Genomic DNA, 17500 nt, shown 5'->3' with positions numbered 1-17500 from the left:
ACATATGCAATACAATGGGCAATCACAATACACGATACAATGGACATGATATAGTAGCTTAATATAGGAACAATTTTGTAACCAATGTTAGTCCTAACACCATAAGAGATAATACATAGGAATACCTTCTGCTCAATACATTTTAGTATTATTTCACAAGACGTCACAGTAACCTTAAAGAATAGTATGCATTTTTGGTTGAAACAAACACATACACACAGACATTGCCAAGAAGCACCGTTTTATTCCAGCCATCTCTGCTCACTCCATTCTTTAAACTTTACTCTTAAAAAGCTTTTCACTCATATTAATCAGAGGGAATGAAATTAGCCAGATTATAGATATTGATGAATTATTCATATGATACATTTCACAATTGAATGTAATGGGCACATTATACATTATGATAAGATATATCCCTTAAGTAGCATCACCTCTACCAGTAAATAAGAGGGTCTGTAAGCACACACTCTCTCTCTCTTACTTTCTCTTTCTTTCTCTTTCTTTCTTTCTTTCTCTTTCTCTCTTTCTCTCTCTCTTTCTTTCTCTCTCTCTCTCTCTCTCTCTCTCTTTCTTTCTGTGTGCATGGCTGTGATGCTGTGATGCAGTATGCCCCAGTGCTCCTGCCACATTAGTAGGGCAGCAGGCATTGGCTACTCTGAGGTGACGTGGACGCTCACTCACTCACACACACACACACACACACACACACTCACACACAATCACACACACTCACATACTCACACACACACTCACACACACACACACACACACACACACACACACACACACTCACATACTCACACACACACTCACACACTCACACACACACACACACACACTCATACACACACACACACACACACACACTCAGAGTGGGCATGCCTCCCTGTGGCCACTTCAGCCGGGCTATGGAAACATCTCTTATGTAACGTCCCACATTACTGTCAACATGACTCATTCCTGCCATTCCTGCCGAGGCCACCGTCCAGCATGCATCATTTATGTTCATCTCAAATCTGGTGTGTGTGTGTGCTAGTGTGAATGCTGTGTGTGTGTGCTAGTGTGAATGCTGTGTGTGTGTATGCTCTGTGTGTGTATGCTAGTGTGTATGCTGTGTGTGTATGATGTATGTGAATGCTGTGTGCGTGTGCTAGTGTGAATGCTGTGTGTCTATGCTAGTGTGAATGCTGTGTGTGTGTGCTAGTGTGAATGCTGTGTTTGTGTGTGCTAGTGTGAATGCTGTGTGTGTGTGTGCTTGTGTGAATGCTGTGTGTGTATGCTAGTGTGAATGCTGTGTGTGTGTGCTAGTGTGAATGCTGTGTGTGTATGCTCTGTGTGTGTATGCTAGTGTGTATGTTGTGTGTGTATGTGCTGGTGTGAATGCTGTGTGTGTTTGCTAGTGTGAATGCTGTGTGTGTATGCTCTGTGTGTGTATGCTAGTGTGTATGTTGTGTGTGTATGCTAGTGTGAATGCTGTGTGTGTGTGCTAGTGTGAATGCTGTGTGTGTATGCTGTGTGTGTATGCTAGTGTGTATGCTGTGTGTGTATGCTTGTGTGTATGCTGTGTGTGTTGCTAGTGTGAATTCTGTGTGTGTATGCTAGTGTGAATGCTGTGTGTCTATGCTAATGTGAATGCTGTGTGTGTGTGCTTGTGTGAATGCTGTGTTTGTGTATGCTAGTGTGTATGCTGTGTGTGTATGCTCTGTGTGTGTATGCTAGTGTGTATGTTGTGTGTGTACGCTGTGTGTGTATGCTAGTGTGAATTCTGTGTGTGTATGCTAGTGTGTGTATGCTAGTGTGAATGCTGTGTGTGTATGCTAGTATGAATGCTGCATGTGTGCCAGTGTGAACACATCGTTGCTTTCATTGGAGTGCGGTTAGGGTTAGTGAAGGAGAGAGAGAGAACTAGACTAAGTGAAATAAAGAGAGAGAGAGGTCGGGTGAGGGACGTGCTTTTGGCAGAACTTTCTCCCTGGAGTCTTATTACTCAACACAGACAGAGGGAGTGGATTTCCAACCGACGACACACAAGTCGAAGGGCTGAAAGACTGAAAACACTACTCATTGAGAGCAGAGAAAAGTGTGTCTTTTCCTCACCTGTTGCGTATGCTGTACTTACAGAGCTCAGCACTGAGGAGGAGGAGGAGGATACCGGCGATGAAGACGAGGATGGGGGAGGGGCGGGCAGCAGTGATGAATTCACAGACAGCATAGAGGACGAGGACGTCAAACTGACCGCTCAGAGTCTGGCCATCACACAGGTACTGAGTCTCAATGCTCACACACTCACTCACACACACACACACTCACTCACTCACTCACACACTCACACACACACAAACACACACACACACACACACACTCACACACACACACACTCACACACACACACACACACTGGCCGCTCAGAGTCTGGCCATCACACAGGTACTGAGTCTCGATGCTCACACACTCACTCACACACACACTCACACACACACACACACACACACACACACACACACACACACACACACACACACAAACACACACAAACACACACACACACACACACACACACACACACTCACTCACTCACTCACTCGCACACTCACTCACTCACTCACACACACACTCACACACACACACTGGCCGCTCAGAGTCTGGCCATCACACAGGTACTGAGGCTCAATGCTCCCCACTCACACACACACACACTCACACACACACTCACACACTCAATCACTCACTCACACACACACACACACACACACTCACTCACTCACTCACACACACACACACACACAGGCCGCTCAGAGTCTGGCCATCACACAGGTACTGAGGCTCAATGCTCCTCACTTCAGCAGCCATTCATCAATCAGGATGTTTTCTAATCAATTTAGTTGTATTTGTTGATTTAAAGTGTGATATTCACTCATAGCCGCTATTTACTTAGCTGTAGTGGCTGTTACTTTTGAAAATCATTACCAGACGTGTCATTCCACAGCACAGTTACACAGAGGAGAAGCCTTATGAAATAGGTCACATGCAGTTTTGCAATATATTTTGTCTGTTGAAGACACACTGCAATGTCAAGCATTAAACTTCTGTTTGTTAGTTGGCCAGCTACAATATTGGCATATGTTTTACATTTTGGGCAACCAAATATCACCACACATATGACATTGGCAATTTTGCATACAGTAGTTGTAAATTTGAACTATGTATATAAGTATGACCGCCTCTGAGCGATAGGCAACAAGAGTTTGCCTCCCTCCTGTGTCCCTCAAGTGACCATAGAGTCAGCCGTCTGAGAATAGTGAAATATTGTCTTGTGTGTTTTCTCCTGCCTCCTTCATCACAGAATGTTGGGATGCCTGGAGGACCCGTGAACAGCAGCCTATCCCAGGGTGCCGTGGGGGGAGGGTGGAAGGGTGAGGTCCTTTCCCAGGGTGCCGTGGGGGGAGGGTGGAAGGGTGAGGTCCTTCAGATGCTGGAGCAGAAGAAGACAGTGGAGGTAGAGCTTGGAGAGCTGAAGAGCCAGCTGAAGAAGGCTGGGTACAACTCCCTATCCCATATGAGGTACACACTGCACTGCGTCTGCTAACACACACTCACAGACACACACTACACACACACTCACAGACACACACAACACACACTCACAGACACACACAACCTTCGGTGTTAGCAACTGGTCGGTTATAGACTGCCGTTGACTGACTAGCTTTCTGTCCTTTCAAAGGAAACTTTACATTTATATCTTTAGGACAGGCACCTCTGAATGTAGCACTATTCTAATAGTAAGAACCAATTAGTTTAAACATTTTGTAATGTAATTATTCTGTAAATATTCTTATTCTGTGGTTGTGCCTTACTAGTAAAGACACATTCATGAGTTTATACATTTTGTAATGTAATTATTTTGTAATTATTTGTATTCTGTTGTTGTGCCTTACTAGTAAAGACACATTCATGAGTTTATACATTTTGTAATGTAATTATTTTGTAATTATTTGTATTCTGTTGTTGTGCCTTACTAGTAAAGACACATTAATGAGTTTATACATTTTGTAATGTAATTATTCTGTAATTATTTGTATTCTGTGGTTGTGCCTTACTAGTAAAGACACATTAATGAGTTTATACATTTTGTAATGTAATTATTCTGTAATTATTTGTATTCTGTGGTTGTGCCTTACTAGTAAAGACACATTAATGAGTTTATACATTTTGTAATGTAATTATTCTGTAATTATTTGTATTCTGTTGTTGTGCCTTACTAGTAAAGACACAACTGGTGCAGCATGTCACTCTGTCTCCATGTTGGATTGGGCAGGTCTGCGCTGCTGCAGGTCCAGGCTGAGAACGATGCCTTGAAGGAGAGCAGTGGGAGGTGTGGGGGGGGGGTCGCACCCGGAGCGGAGGCGGGAGCAGGAGAGGGGGGATCAGTCACGTGCAGAAGGTGGGAGCAGAGTGACACGGAGGAGGAGGAGGAGGAGGAGGAGGAGGAGGAGCTGAGCCGTGAGGAGCACCACAAATCAGTCAGACAAGAAGAAGAGGTAGAGGAGGACAGTGAGGAGGAGGAGGAGGAGTCAGAAGACGAGATGGACGCCATAGGACCCCCGGCGGGTAAACGTGGCCCCCCCGCGGTGAAGCTGAGGGAGGGCCAAGGCAAGAGGAGGTGCACCAGACCTCACTCCCTGGACCTGGGCACGCTGCTGTCTCACCGCCCCAGTGAGGACCACACGGCACAGGTGCAGTCACACACACACTGGACACACACACACACACACACTATCACACACACACACACACACACTATCACACACACACACACACACACTGGAGTTCCACAGGTGCAGTCACAGACACACTGGACACACACACACACACACACTGGAGTTCCACAGGTGCAGTCACAGACACACTGGACACACACACACACACACACTGGAGGTCCACAGGTGCAGTCACAGACACACTGGTTCTAGCAGTTCTATGTGTTCCTCCATATGTTGCTTTCACTCAGTACTCTCTTTTAAAAAGGGAATTACAACTTTTTTATTTTCTTCAGCCTATTCATGATCAAGGTCCTTGTTTTTAACACTTCATTTGATTGTTTTTATTTTTATTTTATTGTTTCAACTTCATGTACATATATAGTATATATATATTTTGCTAAGTGTGTTTGTTTATTTTAGATAATTAAATGTCTTCTCTGCACTCAAAGCACATTGTGTGTCTATGTATAACATATGAAATGTGCTATATAAATACACTTAAACTTGAACTTGAACCAGAGCCGCACGCCTGTCAGTGTAGATACGCCAGTGGGGTTAAAAGAGTGTTTTCTGCCTCTGTTCTGCCCTCTCTGGTGTCCGTCACAGGAGGAGGAGGAGGAGGATGGTGGCAGCAGCAGCAGCCAGCGCGGTGGAGGGGCGGACGGAGGGGCGGACGGAGGGGCGGACGGAGGGTTCTGGCGGCACGTGGAGGCGGGTCTGCGGGAGCAGGCGGAGCGGCTGCGGTCGGACCTGGGCCTCAGCCGGCAGGAGAACCGGGAGCTGCAGGAGAGGCTCATGGTGTCGGAGGCCACGGTGCACGCCCAGGCCGAGCAGCTCAAGGACTACAGAGAGCTGCTGAGTGAGTGGAGCTCAGATGGACACACACACACACTATCACACACACACACACACACACACACACACACACTGTCACGCACACTATCACACACACACACACACACACACACACACACACACACACTGTCACGCACACTATCACACACACACACACTCACACACACACACACACACACACACACACACACACACACACATACACACACACACACACACACACTGTCACGCATACTTTCACACACACACGCACACACACACACACACACACACACACACACAGCCACGCACACTATCACACACACACACACACTGTCACGCACACTATCACACACACACACACTCACACACACACACTCACTCTCACACACACACACACACACACACACACACACACACACACAAACACACACACAGTTATTAACTGTGTCACTCATTGTAGCTCCATTAGACATAAGACAAATCTAAAAGTGGACGGTCCCAGGTGTGTTGTCCTGACGCGACTGACTCGTGTGTGTGTCCTTGCCAGCGGAGACGTCAGTGCAGCAGGACAGTAAGCTGGTGCAGGTGGACCTGCAGGACCTGGGCTACGAGACGAGCGGACGCAGTGAGAACGAGGCCGAGAGAGAGGACGCCAGCAGCCCAGGTCAACCATGCCTCCACCTCACAACACTTCTGCCTCTCTTAGTAAAGCATGAACGTTTAGACCAATGTGACAGGGTCGTGATTTTAAATCTACTTCACAACACTTCTGCTTCTCTTAATCGACGATGAAGTGCAAGTTTAGGCCAATGTGACAGGGTTGTGATTTTAAATCTACTTCACAACACTTCTTCCTCTCTTAATCGACGATGAAGAGCAAAATTGGCCAATGTGACAGGGTCGTGATTTTAAATCTACTTCACAACACTTCTGCCTCTCTTAATAGACGATGAAGTGCAAGTTTAGGCCAATTTGACAGGGTCGTGATTTTAAATCTACTTCACAACACTTCTTCCTCTCTTAATCAACGATGAAGAGCAAGTTCAGGCCAATGTGACAGGGTTGTGATTTGAAATCTGTGATTTAAAGTTTCTCTAGAACTATAGCCAGTAATTGTTTTCTGTAAGGTAATGTAATGGAGTGGAATGTAATATGAATGTTGCTCCTTATAACTGGAGGAATGACTTTGCCAGGAGCATCCCTCTACCTTAATAAATGAAGGACCCCCTCGAAAATGAGATGATACATCTCAAGGGGCTATCCTTAAAATAAAGTATAAAAGTATAAAAAAGTATAATTCACTCTACACTTTGGGTGTCCACTCAACAGTTTCTTTATTTTGATTTTGACTCCCTCAGAGTTTGATGACCTGGAGATGTGCACATCGCTGTCCCGGGACACGGGCTTCGACTACGAGCTGAAAGAGACGGAGGAGGAGGAGGAAGAGGACGAGGAGGAGGAAGAGGGCTCTGTGAAGCACCTGCGCTCCCAGCTGGCCGGGTGCCACCGCGTGATCCGTAGCCTCCAGCTGCGCGTGCGCTCGCTCTCCTCCAGCACCTCCGACTACGCCTCCAGCCTGGAGCGGACGCCCCGCAAGGTCAACTGGGCCTTCGAGGCCTCGCCGGCGCACAGCGGCCTGGAAGAGGACGAGGGCTGGCAGTCCGACGGGCCCCGGCCACCACGGCCCAGCCGCGAGCTGAAGGAGCTGGTGCTGAGAGTGGCCTCGCTGGAGACCCAGCTGAAGAGCGGTCGTGTGGAGGCGCCCCCTGCAGGGGAGGAGGGGAAGTGCGCCACCTGGCCGGGGTGGGTGTCTGCTGGCTCGCAACCATTTCCTGTAGTTCTGGTCGTAAACCCTCGCAAGGGGGAAAAAGAAAATGGAGTTTGAGTATTTTTGTATAGGCTTGTGTAGTAAACTCCACCCCTTCCTGCCCTGACAGGAAGTACAACACCCTGATCCAGGCGCAGGCCCGCGAGCTGTCCCACCTGCGGCAGCGCATGCGAGAGGGGCGGGGCATCTGCCACATCCTGACGCAGCACCTGGGCGACACCACCAAGGCCTTCGAGGAGCTGCTGCGGGCCAACGACATCGACTACTACATGGGCCAGAGCTTCAGAGAGCAGCTCTCCCAGAGCACCAGCCTGGCCCAGCGAGTTAGCACCAAGATCAGTGGCCGTGAGTACACACACACACACACACACACACGCACGCACACACACACACACACACTACTACATGGGCCAGAGCTTCAGAGAGCAGCTCTCACAGAGCACCAGCCTGGCCCAGCGAGTTAGCACCAAGATCAGTGGCCGTGAGTACACACACACACACACACACACGCACGCACAGACACACACACACACACCCGCACGCACACAGACACACACAAACACACGCACACACACACAGACACACAGACACACACACACACAGACACAGACACACACACACACACACACAGACACACACACACACACACACACACACACACACACACAGACACACAGACACACACACACGCACGCACACACACACACAGATGCAGACACACACACACACACACACACACACAGACACACACATTCACACACACACACACACACGCACACACACACACCCACACACACACACACACACACTCACACTACTACATGGGCCAGAGCTTCAGAGAGCAGCTCTCACAGAGCAGTAGCCTGGCCCAGCGAGTTAGCACCAAGATCAGTGGCCGTGAGTTCACACACATACGCACACACACACACAGATGCAGACACACACACACACTCACACACACACACACACACACACACACACACACACACACACACACTCACACGCACACACTCACACACACACACACACACACTCACACACACACACACACACACACACAATCAAAAGATTGCACACATACACTTTTCCATACACATACAACCATACATACACTTCTACTCTTTCTCCCTATCTCTCTCTCTCAAACACACACACACATATTAACATATACAGGCAAACACACACACAAAAACACTTTCCCATACACACACTTCTTCTGTCTCTCCTTCACTCTCTCATTCCCTCTCCCACACACACACACACATTCACACACACACACACACATACACCATAATATTGTTCATTCATTGCTTTCTTTCTTATGTTACATTCATCCTATTTTTCTCCCTAACCTCCTCCTGTCCATTCTCCCTAGGGGATCGATCAGAGCTGCCCGATGACAAGACAGGCCATGAGCTTCTTGCATTACGGTGAGTGGGACTACCTCAGATACACACACACACACACACACACACACACACACACACCTCAGATACACCCCTCTGCACCAGTGCCCACAGATAGCACACATCAGAAAAGACTTCTATTGAAAGGAAGATGTGTGGGGGTTACACAGTGAGTCGGATAATAATAACACAGAAACTGAAACTCAATGGAGCTGAATGGGCAAAATGGACTTAATGGAGCTGCCAAACCACAGCCAACAGGTGTGCCATATGTGTGTGTGTGTGTGTGTGTGTGTGTGTGTGTGTGTGTGTGAAGTAAGCACCGGCTTCCCTGAGAGCAATCCACTCTTCTCGGCACACGTGGGGGGGAGGCAGGTGGGGTTGGGCTCACACACACACACACACACACACACACACACACACACACACACACACACACACACACGGGGGGAGGCAGGTGGGGTTGGGCTTAAGGCAAGCAGCTTTATGAGGCCACTCCTCCTCCTCGTACGATCTCCTGCTTGAGCACACACTATGGTCAGACACCCAACACACACACTCCCACACACACACTCATCTATACACACACACTGTGGTCAGACGCCACACACACACACTCCCACACACACACTCATCTATACACACACACTATGGTCAGACACCACACACACATTCCCACTCACACACACTATGGTCAGACGCCATACACACATTCCCGCTCACACACTCATCTATACACACACACTATGGTCAGACACCACACACACACACTCCCGCTCACACACTCATCTATACACACACACTATGGTCAGACACCACACACACACTCATCTATACACACACACTATGGTCAGACGCCACACACACACTGCCGCTCACACACTCATCTGTACACACACACTATGGTCAGACACCACACACACACACTATGGTCTGACGCCATACACACATTCCCACTCACACACACTATGGTCAGACGCCACACACACACTGATCTATACACACATGCAAGTCTTCACCAACTGCCAGCAGCAGCAGCAGCATTAGACCCTGAGGCACGTGCGGGAGAATCCCGTGGTAAGCCTGGTGAACCCGAGCCAGTGTTGGGTCACAGGCAGGCGGGGAGGGGGGACTCTTACCCGCCCCAGTCTTCCACCTTTACTGTGGAGTCTTCTCCCAGCTTGGAAACTTGCCATAGAATCCAATGGGGAATATTATTTTGATAAATAAGAATTTGTATGTAGATACAATATATATTTTTTTCACTATTTTTCTTTTCCATTTGGGGTTTTCTCTGTAAAGGATAGAGTGGAGAGAGGAGGTGGAGAGAGAAGGAGGTGGAGAAAGGGGGAGAGAGAAGGAGCTGGACAAAGGGGGAGAGAGAAGGAGGGGAAGAGAGAAGGAGGGGAGAGAGAAGAAGGGAGAGAGAAGGAGGTGGAGAGAAGAGGGGAGAGAGAAGGAGCTGGAGTGTACAGGAGTCACTGATATCCTGAACGTGTTAAGAGGATCAGAAGGACTGAGGGCTAATTAGGCTGTCCCTGCTCGTGCCATCAGAAACCCCCCCTCCCCCTTCAGTCTGCCTGTGTGGTGTGTGTGTGTGTGTGTGTGTGTGTGTGTGTGTGTGTGTGTGTGTGTGTGTGTGTGTGTGAGAGAGAGAGGGGGGGTGGGGGTAGGAGGGAAACACGGGCAGAATTAGACAGACCAGACAGAATCAGACGGCCAGCCTCATGGAGGGTTTGAGCAGCTTGTGGAATCGCAGGGCTGACAGGTGGACCTCACTCTGGACTTTATTGATTATTTAGTCAATCTGGTGAAGAGAGGATAGTGCTGCTTTAAGGCTTACTGGAAAGCGGAGCAGCAGTTTGAGGCATCGCTCCGTGGGCTCTCTCAGACCGCCATCTGCACAACAGCGCCGGGAGACAGACAGAGAGAGAGAGAGACAGACCGAGAGAGAGAGAGAGAGAGACAGACAGAGAGAGAGAGAGAGAGAGACAGACAGAGAGAGACAGGAGACAGACAGAGAGAGCGAGAGACAGACAGACAGAAAGAGACAGGAGACAGAGACAGAGAGCGAGAGACAGACAGAGAGAGAGGGAGAGAGAGAGACAGACCGAGAGAGACAGGAGACAGACCGAGAGAGAGAGAGACAGACAGAGAGAGCGAGAGACAGACAGACAGAGAGAGACAGGAGACAGAGAGAGAGAGCGAGAGACAGACAGAGAGAGAGAGAGAGAGAGACAGGAGAGAGACAGATAGAGAGAGACAGGAGACAGACAGAGAGAGAGAGACAGACGGACTGGGACTAGGGTGACACGGAGGGACCATGGCCCCTCTCTGGAAGTCCATGTTGTCCAAAAGCAGCCCTCTGTACCGCGACTCGTTGTTCTCCAACTCTGGGTGGGGGGGTCGCGTGCGGGAGCGGGAGCTGGCTCTCCTCAGGAAACAGCTGGAGGTGGTGAGGAGCGTGTACAGCAGGCAGCTGGAACAGTAAGGACCCTCTGATCTGGAGCATAGAGCATAGAACATAGAACATAGAAAATAGAACATAGAAAATAGAACATAGAACATAGAACATAGAACATCTATGGAGAACCCCAGGCAGCTGGAACAGTAAGGACGCTCAGATCTAGACTCAGTCATACTAGAGCATAGAACATAGAACATAGAACATAGAACATAGAACATAGAACATAGAACATAGAGCATAGAGCATAGAACATAGAACATAGAACATAGAGCATAGAGCATAGAACATAGAGCATAGAACATGGAACATCTATGGAGAGCCACAGCAGAACCGTGTACATGCACAATCTGCTGTGGAATGATGTCATCCATAATGCTTTCATTAACCTGACAGTATGGTAGTCAGGCCTCTGGTTGTGCTTCATCAATTGTTTCTATATTTCATTGGTATAGTATGTAGTTGGATACCTAAGCAAACGTCTTTGGTGAGTTTTGCTTGCTAAATGTAAAAAGCCTCAAGTTCCAGGTACCCGTGGCAGTGGTGTTGGCTTGTACTCCGCAAGGCTGAAGGATGCACACTATCATAGAGAGGGTGCTACTGTGGGGAGATGCATACTATTATAGAGAGGGTGCTACTGTGGCGAGATGCACACTATCATAGACAGGGTGCTACTGTGGGGAGATGCATACTATCATAGAGGGGGTGTTACTATGGGGAGATGCATACTATCTCATAGGGGGTGTTACTATGGGGAGATGCATACTATCATAGAGGGGGTGTTGCTATGGGGAGATGTACACTAGCTCATAGGGGGTGTTACTGTGGGGAGATGCATACTATCATACAGGGGGTGTTACTATGGGGAGATGCATACTATCTCATAGGGGTGTTACTGTGGCGAGATGCAGACTATCATATAGAGGGTACTACTATGGAGAGATGTAGGATTGTGTGTAAAACTGTATTATGACCCTACCTATCCTTTCCAGCAGCTCCACAGAGGAATCTCATTCATCATGGTCTGTTTCTGCTCACACAGGTTGAGTAAGGAGCTCCAGCAGAAAGATCAGATCATCGAGTCTCTTCACACCAAACTGCAACTGCGCCCAGAGACCCCTTCTAGCTGCCGTGCCCTGTCAGAGACCACCGACCAATCAGACAGGACCTCCTTCGTGTCCGATGAGCGTGGCTCCAATGAGGAGCTGGAGCTGTGTTCGGAGGGAGACGCCGGGAGCGAGTACGCCATGGACAGACAGGGGGACAGGTCATGCCCTCTCAAGAGAGCCACAGGTAACCAAGGCAACCCCCCAGGAAAGCTTTTATTCGCTCTTCATTTGATCTGATAATATTCACTTATAATTACACATGTATTGGTAGTGGTAAATATTGGTAGCGTAACTACTAACTAACCAAGGCAACCCCCAGGAAAGCTTTTATTCACTAATAATCAGTTATATGTACACATGTATTGGTAATTTGGTAGTAGTAATTCTGGTAGCATAACTACATGACGATAGATCCATAATATATGGCCTTTTCCCCTTGGGATTCCACATTTTCAACACTTAAGACCATGTCATCATTCTTGGACTCACAAAGAGAATCACCCCTCCTCTGTTCCATCCCCCCCATCCCCCCCCCCCCCTCCCCCTCCTCCGATGTGTTCCTCCATCCCTCCCTCTCTTCCAGAGCGCCCCTCCTCCCTCCCTCTGCATAAGAGCCCCAGCACCCCTGTGATGATGCCCGTCATGGACCGGCAGGCTCAGACAGGTATGCATGGCACCAGCGCCTCTGGGTGCTCTTCACTTCACTTCACACACACACACACACACACACAGGGCAGGGCCCCAGTGCCTCTGGGTGCTCTTCACTTCAATGCCGGCTGCTTACTCTTTACTGCTTACACACACACACACACACACACACACACACACACACACACACACACACATACACCCAGCTCTTCACCCAGCGCTCACTCACTGTTTAAATGTTCCTTTTTGAATCTAGTCTTTCAGAGTGGCGCAATTAGTCGTCAGCTCTTCAAACCTCCCAGCTCTTCACTTCAATGATTACTGTCATGTACTCAGAACTACTGTTACTGTGCACGACTACTGATCGTTTTCGTATCTGTGATTTGCTTGAAAGAATTTTCCAAATTTCACAGTCTCTGACTAAGCACAGAGGCAATTTTATATTCTTGAAGAAAAAAAAAAAATGTCAGGACACTACAATTTCAGAACATGTCAAAAATAATGTCTCTTTTTACAACTTACAACCAGTTTTCTCTTCAGAAACAAACCTCATGATCTTGTCTCATCAACTAAAGATGGAGAGGGCCTAGCGTCACTCCATTCAAAATCTGAACATTAAATGCCTGTAGTTAGGGATGTCTGTTGTAAGAAAATTGCCCAGATCCAAACAAATTTCTCCCCTGGGAGACAAAATAAATTGACTTTGACTTTGACTTTGACCTTCTCGAGGTTGCTTTAGTCTTAGTTTTGTCTTTGTGTCCGGGTCCTGCTCCTCTGGGTGCTCTTCACTTCGATGCCAGCTGCTTACTCTTTACTGTCATGTACTCAGATACTACTGTTACTGTGCACACCTTCTCGTGGATGCTTTAGTCTTAGTTTTGGGTCCTGTTATGAGAATCAGTAGTGATTGGCTCTGTGTCCGGGTCCTGTTATGAGAATCAGTAGTGATTGGCTCTGTGTCCGGGTCCTGTTATGAGAATCAGTAGTGATAGGCTCTGTGTCCGGGTCCTGTTATGAGAATCAGTAGTGATTGGCTCTGTGTCCGGGTCCTGTTATGTTAATCAGTAGTGATTGGCTGTTTCTCCGTCCTGTCCCCAGACTTCTACCCCACTCCGCAGTTCGGTTCTCTCCCGCCGCCTCCCAGTGGCTTCTTCTTGCCCCGCCCCTCCGCCCCTCAGGGGGTGACCTTTGCCCCCATGCCCAGAGCACACTCTGCTATTGAGCTGCACCAGCACCCACAGGGGCTGTGGACAGGAAGTAAGCCAGATGTGCACAGGAAGTTAGCTTGCAGTGGTGTGCTCTCAGTCCAACCTGTGTGTTCATGAGCATTTTAATGAAGCTCTGCTGGTTTGACGTGATAGCATGTAGCATGTAGCATGGCCTAATGAAGCTCACAGCAGAAATCTAACAAGCTGTGGTTTGAAGCCTGGAGGGTTCTGTGAGAATACTCTGTTAGTTGTAGCACTTTGTGTGAGTTCTCAGCTCGTATTTCTGTTTTCTAACAACTGATTCATTCCAGATACTGGGCTTGAGCCATGATTGAACTATTAGATTAATCCATGACTAACTAAACTAACTTAAATTTGTAGTTGCTGTGGTTGAATGAGATCCGAGCATCTTTACAGTATGTCTGCATGAAACACTCATCGCCACTGCCGTGTCGTGTAACATTGCCATGTTCAAAAGACCTAGCCTGTCAGAAGCGTGGCATCTGCTTTGACTGTCTCCAGACTCTGGTTCTTGCAGTGCAGTTCCCTTGTGTTTTCCCTTCTGAATCATTTAAAGATATACTCAACGCCAGTAGTAAATGTGCTAACATACTGTATATGTGCAGAAGACCTAAGGTTTGTCTCAAAATCATGCTTAATTCCACCAAAGCCTTACTGAGATAAACACCTACTGGGATCCCTTACATACAGTAGCTGTTATATCTAATTATTTAATTATAATTTTAATATATTTAAATATTATTTAATTTCTAATTATTTAAATCGTTGACACAGGGTGACATTCTGTGTTCTGTGTTCGACAGCAGGTTTTATGATGCCTCATGCCAAAGCCCTGTCCAGCTACTCCCTGGCTGCCCACACCCCCACCCACCCCCACGGGTTTGGCCCCCTGCCCCACCACCACCACCACCCCCTGCAGCAGCAGCCCCATCATCTGGCCACCCACGCTGGAGCCTCCACCCTCAAGGCCCATGCCAGCCTGGGGGAGGGCGGTGCCCTCTGGGATATGGACAACAGGATGAAGCCAATCAGGGGCTTCTCTGGGTCATCAGGCTACCAATCAGGAGGAAGCCACAAAGGTCTGTGGTCCGCCCCCTATTAACGGCTGTTTGTTCGGAGGCAGGGACGTGCACAGGAATGTTGAAGGGCAGTTGCTCTGCCCTGGAAATAAGGGGCAACACGTTATTTTTTGTCACAGCCGCTGCCACGCCCCCGTCATCTGATCGCAAATTTTGCCAATATCATTTTAAACTCTCACTTACCGCCGCTGCCACACCCCCGTCATCTGATTACAAATTTTGCCAATATAATTTTTGACTCTCACTAACCGCCGCTGCCACGCCCCTGTCCCCTGATCGCAAATATATATATTTCCTTCGGAGGGGCAACTTCAGTCGAGGAGGGCAAACGGGCAGTTGCCCGAGCAACCTTAGCCCACTCCTGTGCACGTCCCTGTTCAGGGGTGTTCTGCAACAATGGAACCACTGTATGAAATAGGATTATGGATGAATAGCAGGAACAAGAATACAGTCAGTACTGAAAGGTACAAGAATAGAATGAATATCTCACCAATGGACCTGTGTAGCAGTCAGAGCACACTTTGTAAATACTTAAAAAGATACTTAGAATTTCATCAGAGCTGTGCTCTTAGAAGGCAAAACTGGTTTTGGTGACAGAATGTCCTTGTATAAATGGCAGGCAGACGGTGTAAACGTGTGTTAGCGTGTGTAACTGTGGGAGTGTGGGAGTGTGTGTGTGTGTGTGTGTGTGTGTGTGTGTGCGTGCGTGTGTGTGTGTGTGTGTGTGTATGTTACTGTGGGAGTGTGTGTGTGTGTGTGTGTGTGTGTGTGTGTGTGTGAGTGTGACTGTGTGTGTGTGTGTGTGTGTGTGTGTGTGTGTGTGTGTGTGTGAGTGTGTGTGAGTGTTACTGTGGGAGTGTGTGTGTGTGTGTGAGTGTGACTGTGTGTGTGTGTGTGTGTGTGTGTGTGTGTGTGTGTGTGTGTGTGTGTGTGTGCGTGTGTGTGTGTTAGTGTGGAAGTGTGTGTGTGTGTTACTGTGGAAGTGTGAGTCAGCTGACCTGCATCACTCCTGCTCTCAGGTGTGTAAGCGTGTGTAAGCGTGTGTTACTGTGGGAGTGTGTGTGTGTGTGTGTGTGTGTGTGTAACTGTGAGTAACTGTGAGAGTGTGAGTCAGCTGACCTGCATCACTCCTGCTCCCAGGTGTGGACCTGATTGAGGAGCACCTGAGGGAGATCCGGAGCCTCCGCCAGCGTCTAGAAGATTCCATCCGAACCAACGAGCGCCTCAGGCAGCAGCTGGAGGAGAGGCTGGCAGGGGGACAGGGAGGTGAGACACACACACACACACACACACACACACACACACACACACACACACACACACACACACACGTACACACACACACGTAAACACACACACACACACACACACACACACACACACACATAAACACACACACACACACACACACACGTACACACACACGCACACACACACACACACACACACACACACACACACACACACACGTACACACACACGTACACACACACACACACACACACATAAACACACACACACACACACACACACACACACACACACACACACACACACACACACACACACACACACACACACACACACCTAGAGTGTTGCAGTGAATGTTTCAAGTTTGTCCAGAAGAGAGCAAAGTGATTGACACCAAAGGGATTTCTATGTGTGTCTCTTGCAGGAGCTGCCACTAACATCTACATTCAGGGGCTGGACTCAGTCAACCAGCTGTCCAATGAGATGAGAGCTCTGAAGGAGGAGAACATGGACCTGAAGTCCAAGCTGCAGAGCAGCAGAGGTATCCATTCACACACAAACTCACACACACACACACACACACACACACACACACACACACACACACCAGAGTTTCCGCTACAGAAAAATGTAGCCGGTCAAAATGACCGGCAGAGTTTTCATTTGCCGGACATTTTAATGATACGCCGGCCAAATATCTATTTCTGCTTCTAAATTAGCCTATTGAAGAAAACTGACGTTATGCGTAGCTTATATAATAACAAAATCAGGTAGTTTAGAATGCAACATGTTTATTTGCCTAAGTTTACAATGAAAAAAAAAAACGTTTGATGCGCGTTAATTAGTGGCCTTTAATCGCAACCTGCTGTGGTGTAAAATTGAG

The 17500-nt window shown here is 48.2% G+C and overlaps 1 protein-coding gene across 1 annotated transcript in view; it reads left to right on the top strand.

The window, feature by feature from the left end:
* LOC308381794 (myomegalin) overlaps positions 1-17500 on the top strand; it is a 71453-nt gene that overhangs the window by 38375 nt on the left and 15578 nt on the right. The window contains exons 21-34 of the mRNA XM_080859389.1: positions 2125-2264; positions 3347-3564; positions 4322-4739; positions 5373-5625; positions 6151-6267; positions 6962-7406; positions 7541-7776; positions 8807-8861; positions 12344-12594; positions 12994-13074; positions 14157-14315; positions 15091-15366; positions 16507-16632; positions 17042-17158. Of these exons, the coding sequence (XP_080715515.1) occupies positions 2125-2264; positions 3347-3564; positions 4322-4739; positions 5373-5625; positions 6151-6267; positions 6962-7406; positions 7541-7776; positions 8807-8861; positions 12344-12594; positions 12994-13074; positions 14157-14315; positions 15091-15366; positions 16507-16632; positions 17042-17158 (2892 nt within the window). The remainder of the gene's footprint in view (positions 1-2124; positions 2265-3346; positions 3565-4321; positions 4740-5372; positions 5626-6150; positions 6268-6961; positions 7407-7540; positions 7777-8806; positions 8862-12343; positions 12595-12993; positions 13075-14156; positions 14316-15090; positions 15367-16506; positions 16633-17041; positions 17159-17500) is intronic.

Source organism: Sprattus sprattus, assembly GCF_963457725.1.
Source record: "Sprattus sprattus genome assembly, chromosome: 20".
Lineage (NCBI taxonomy): Eukaryota > Metazoa > Chordata > Actinopteri > Clupeiformes > Clupeidae > Sprattus > Sprattus sprattus.
This window is presented reverse-complemented; position numbering and strand designations above follow the sequence as displayed.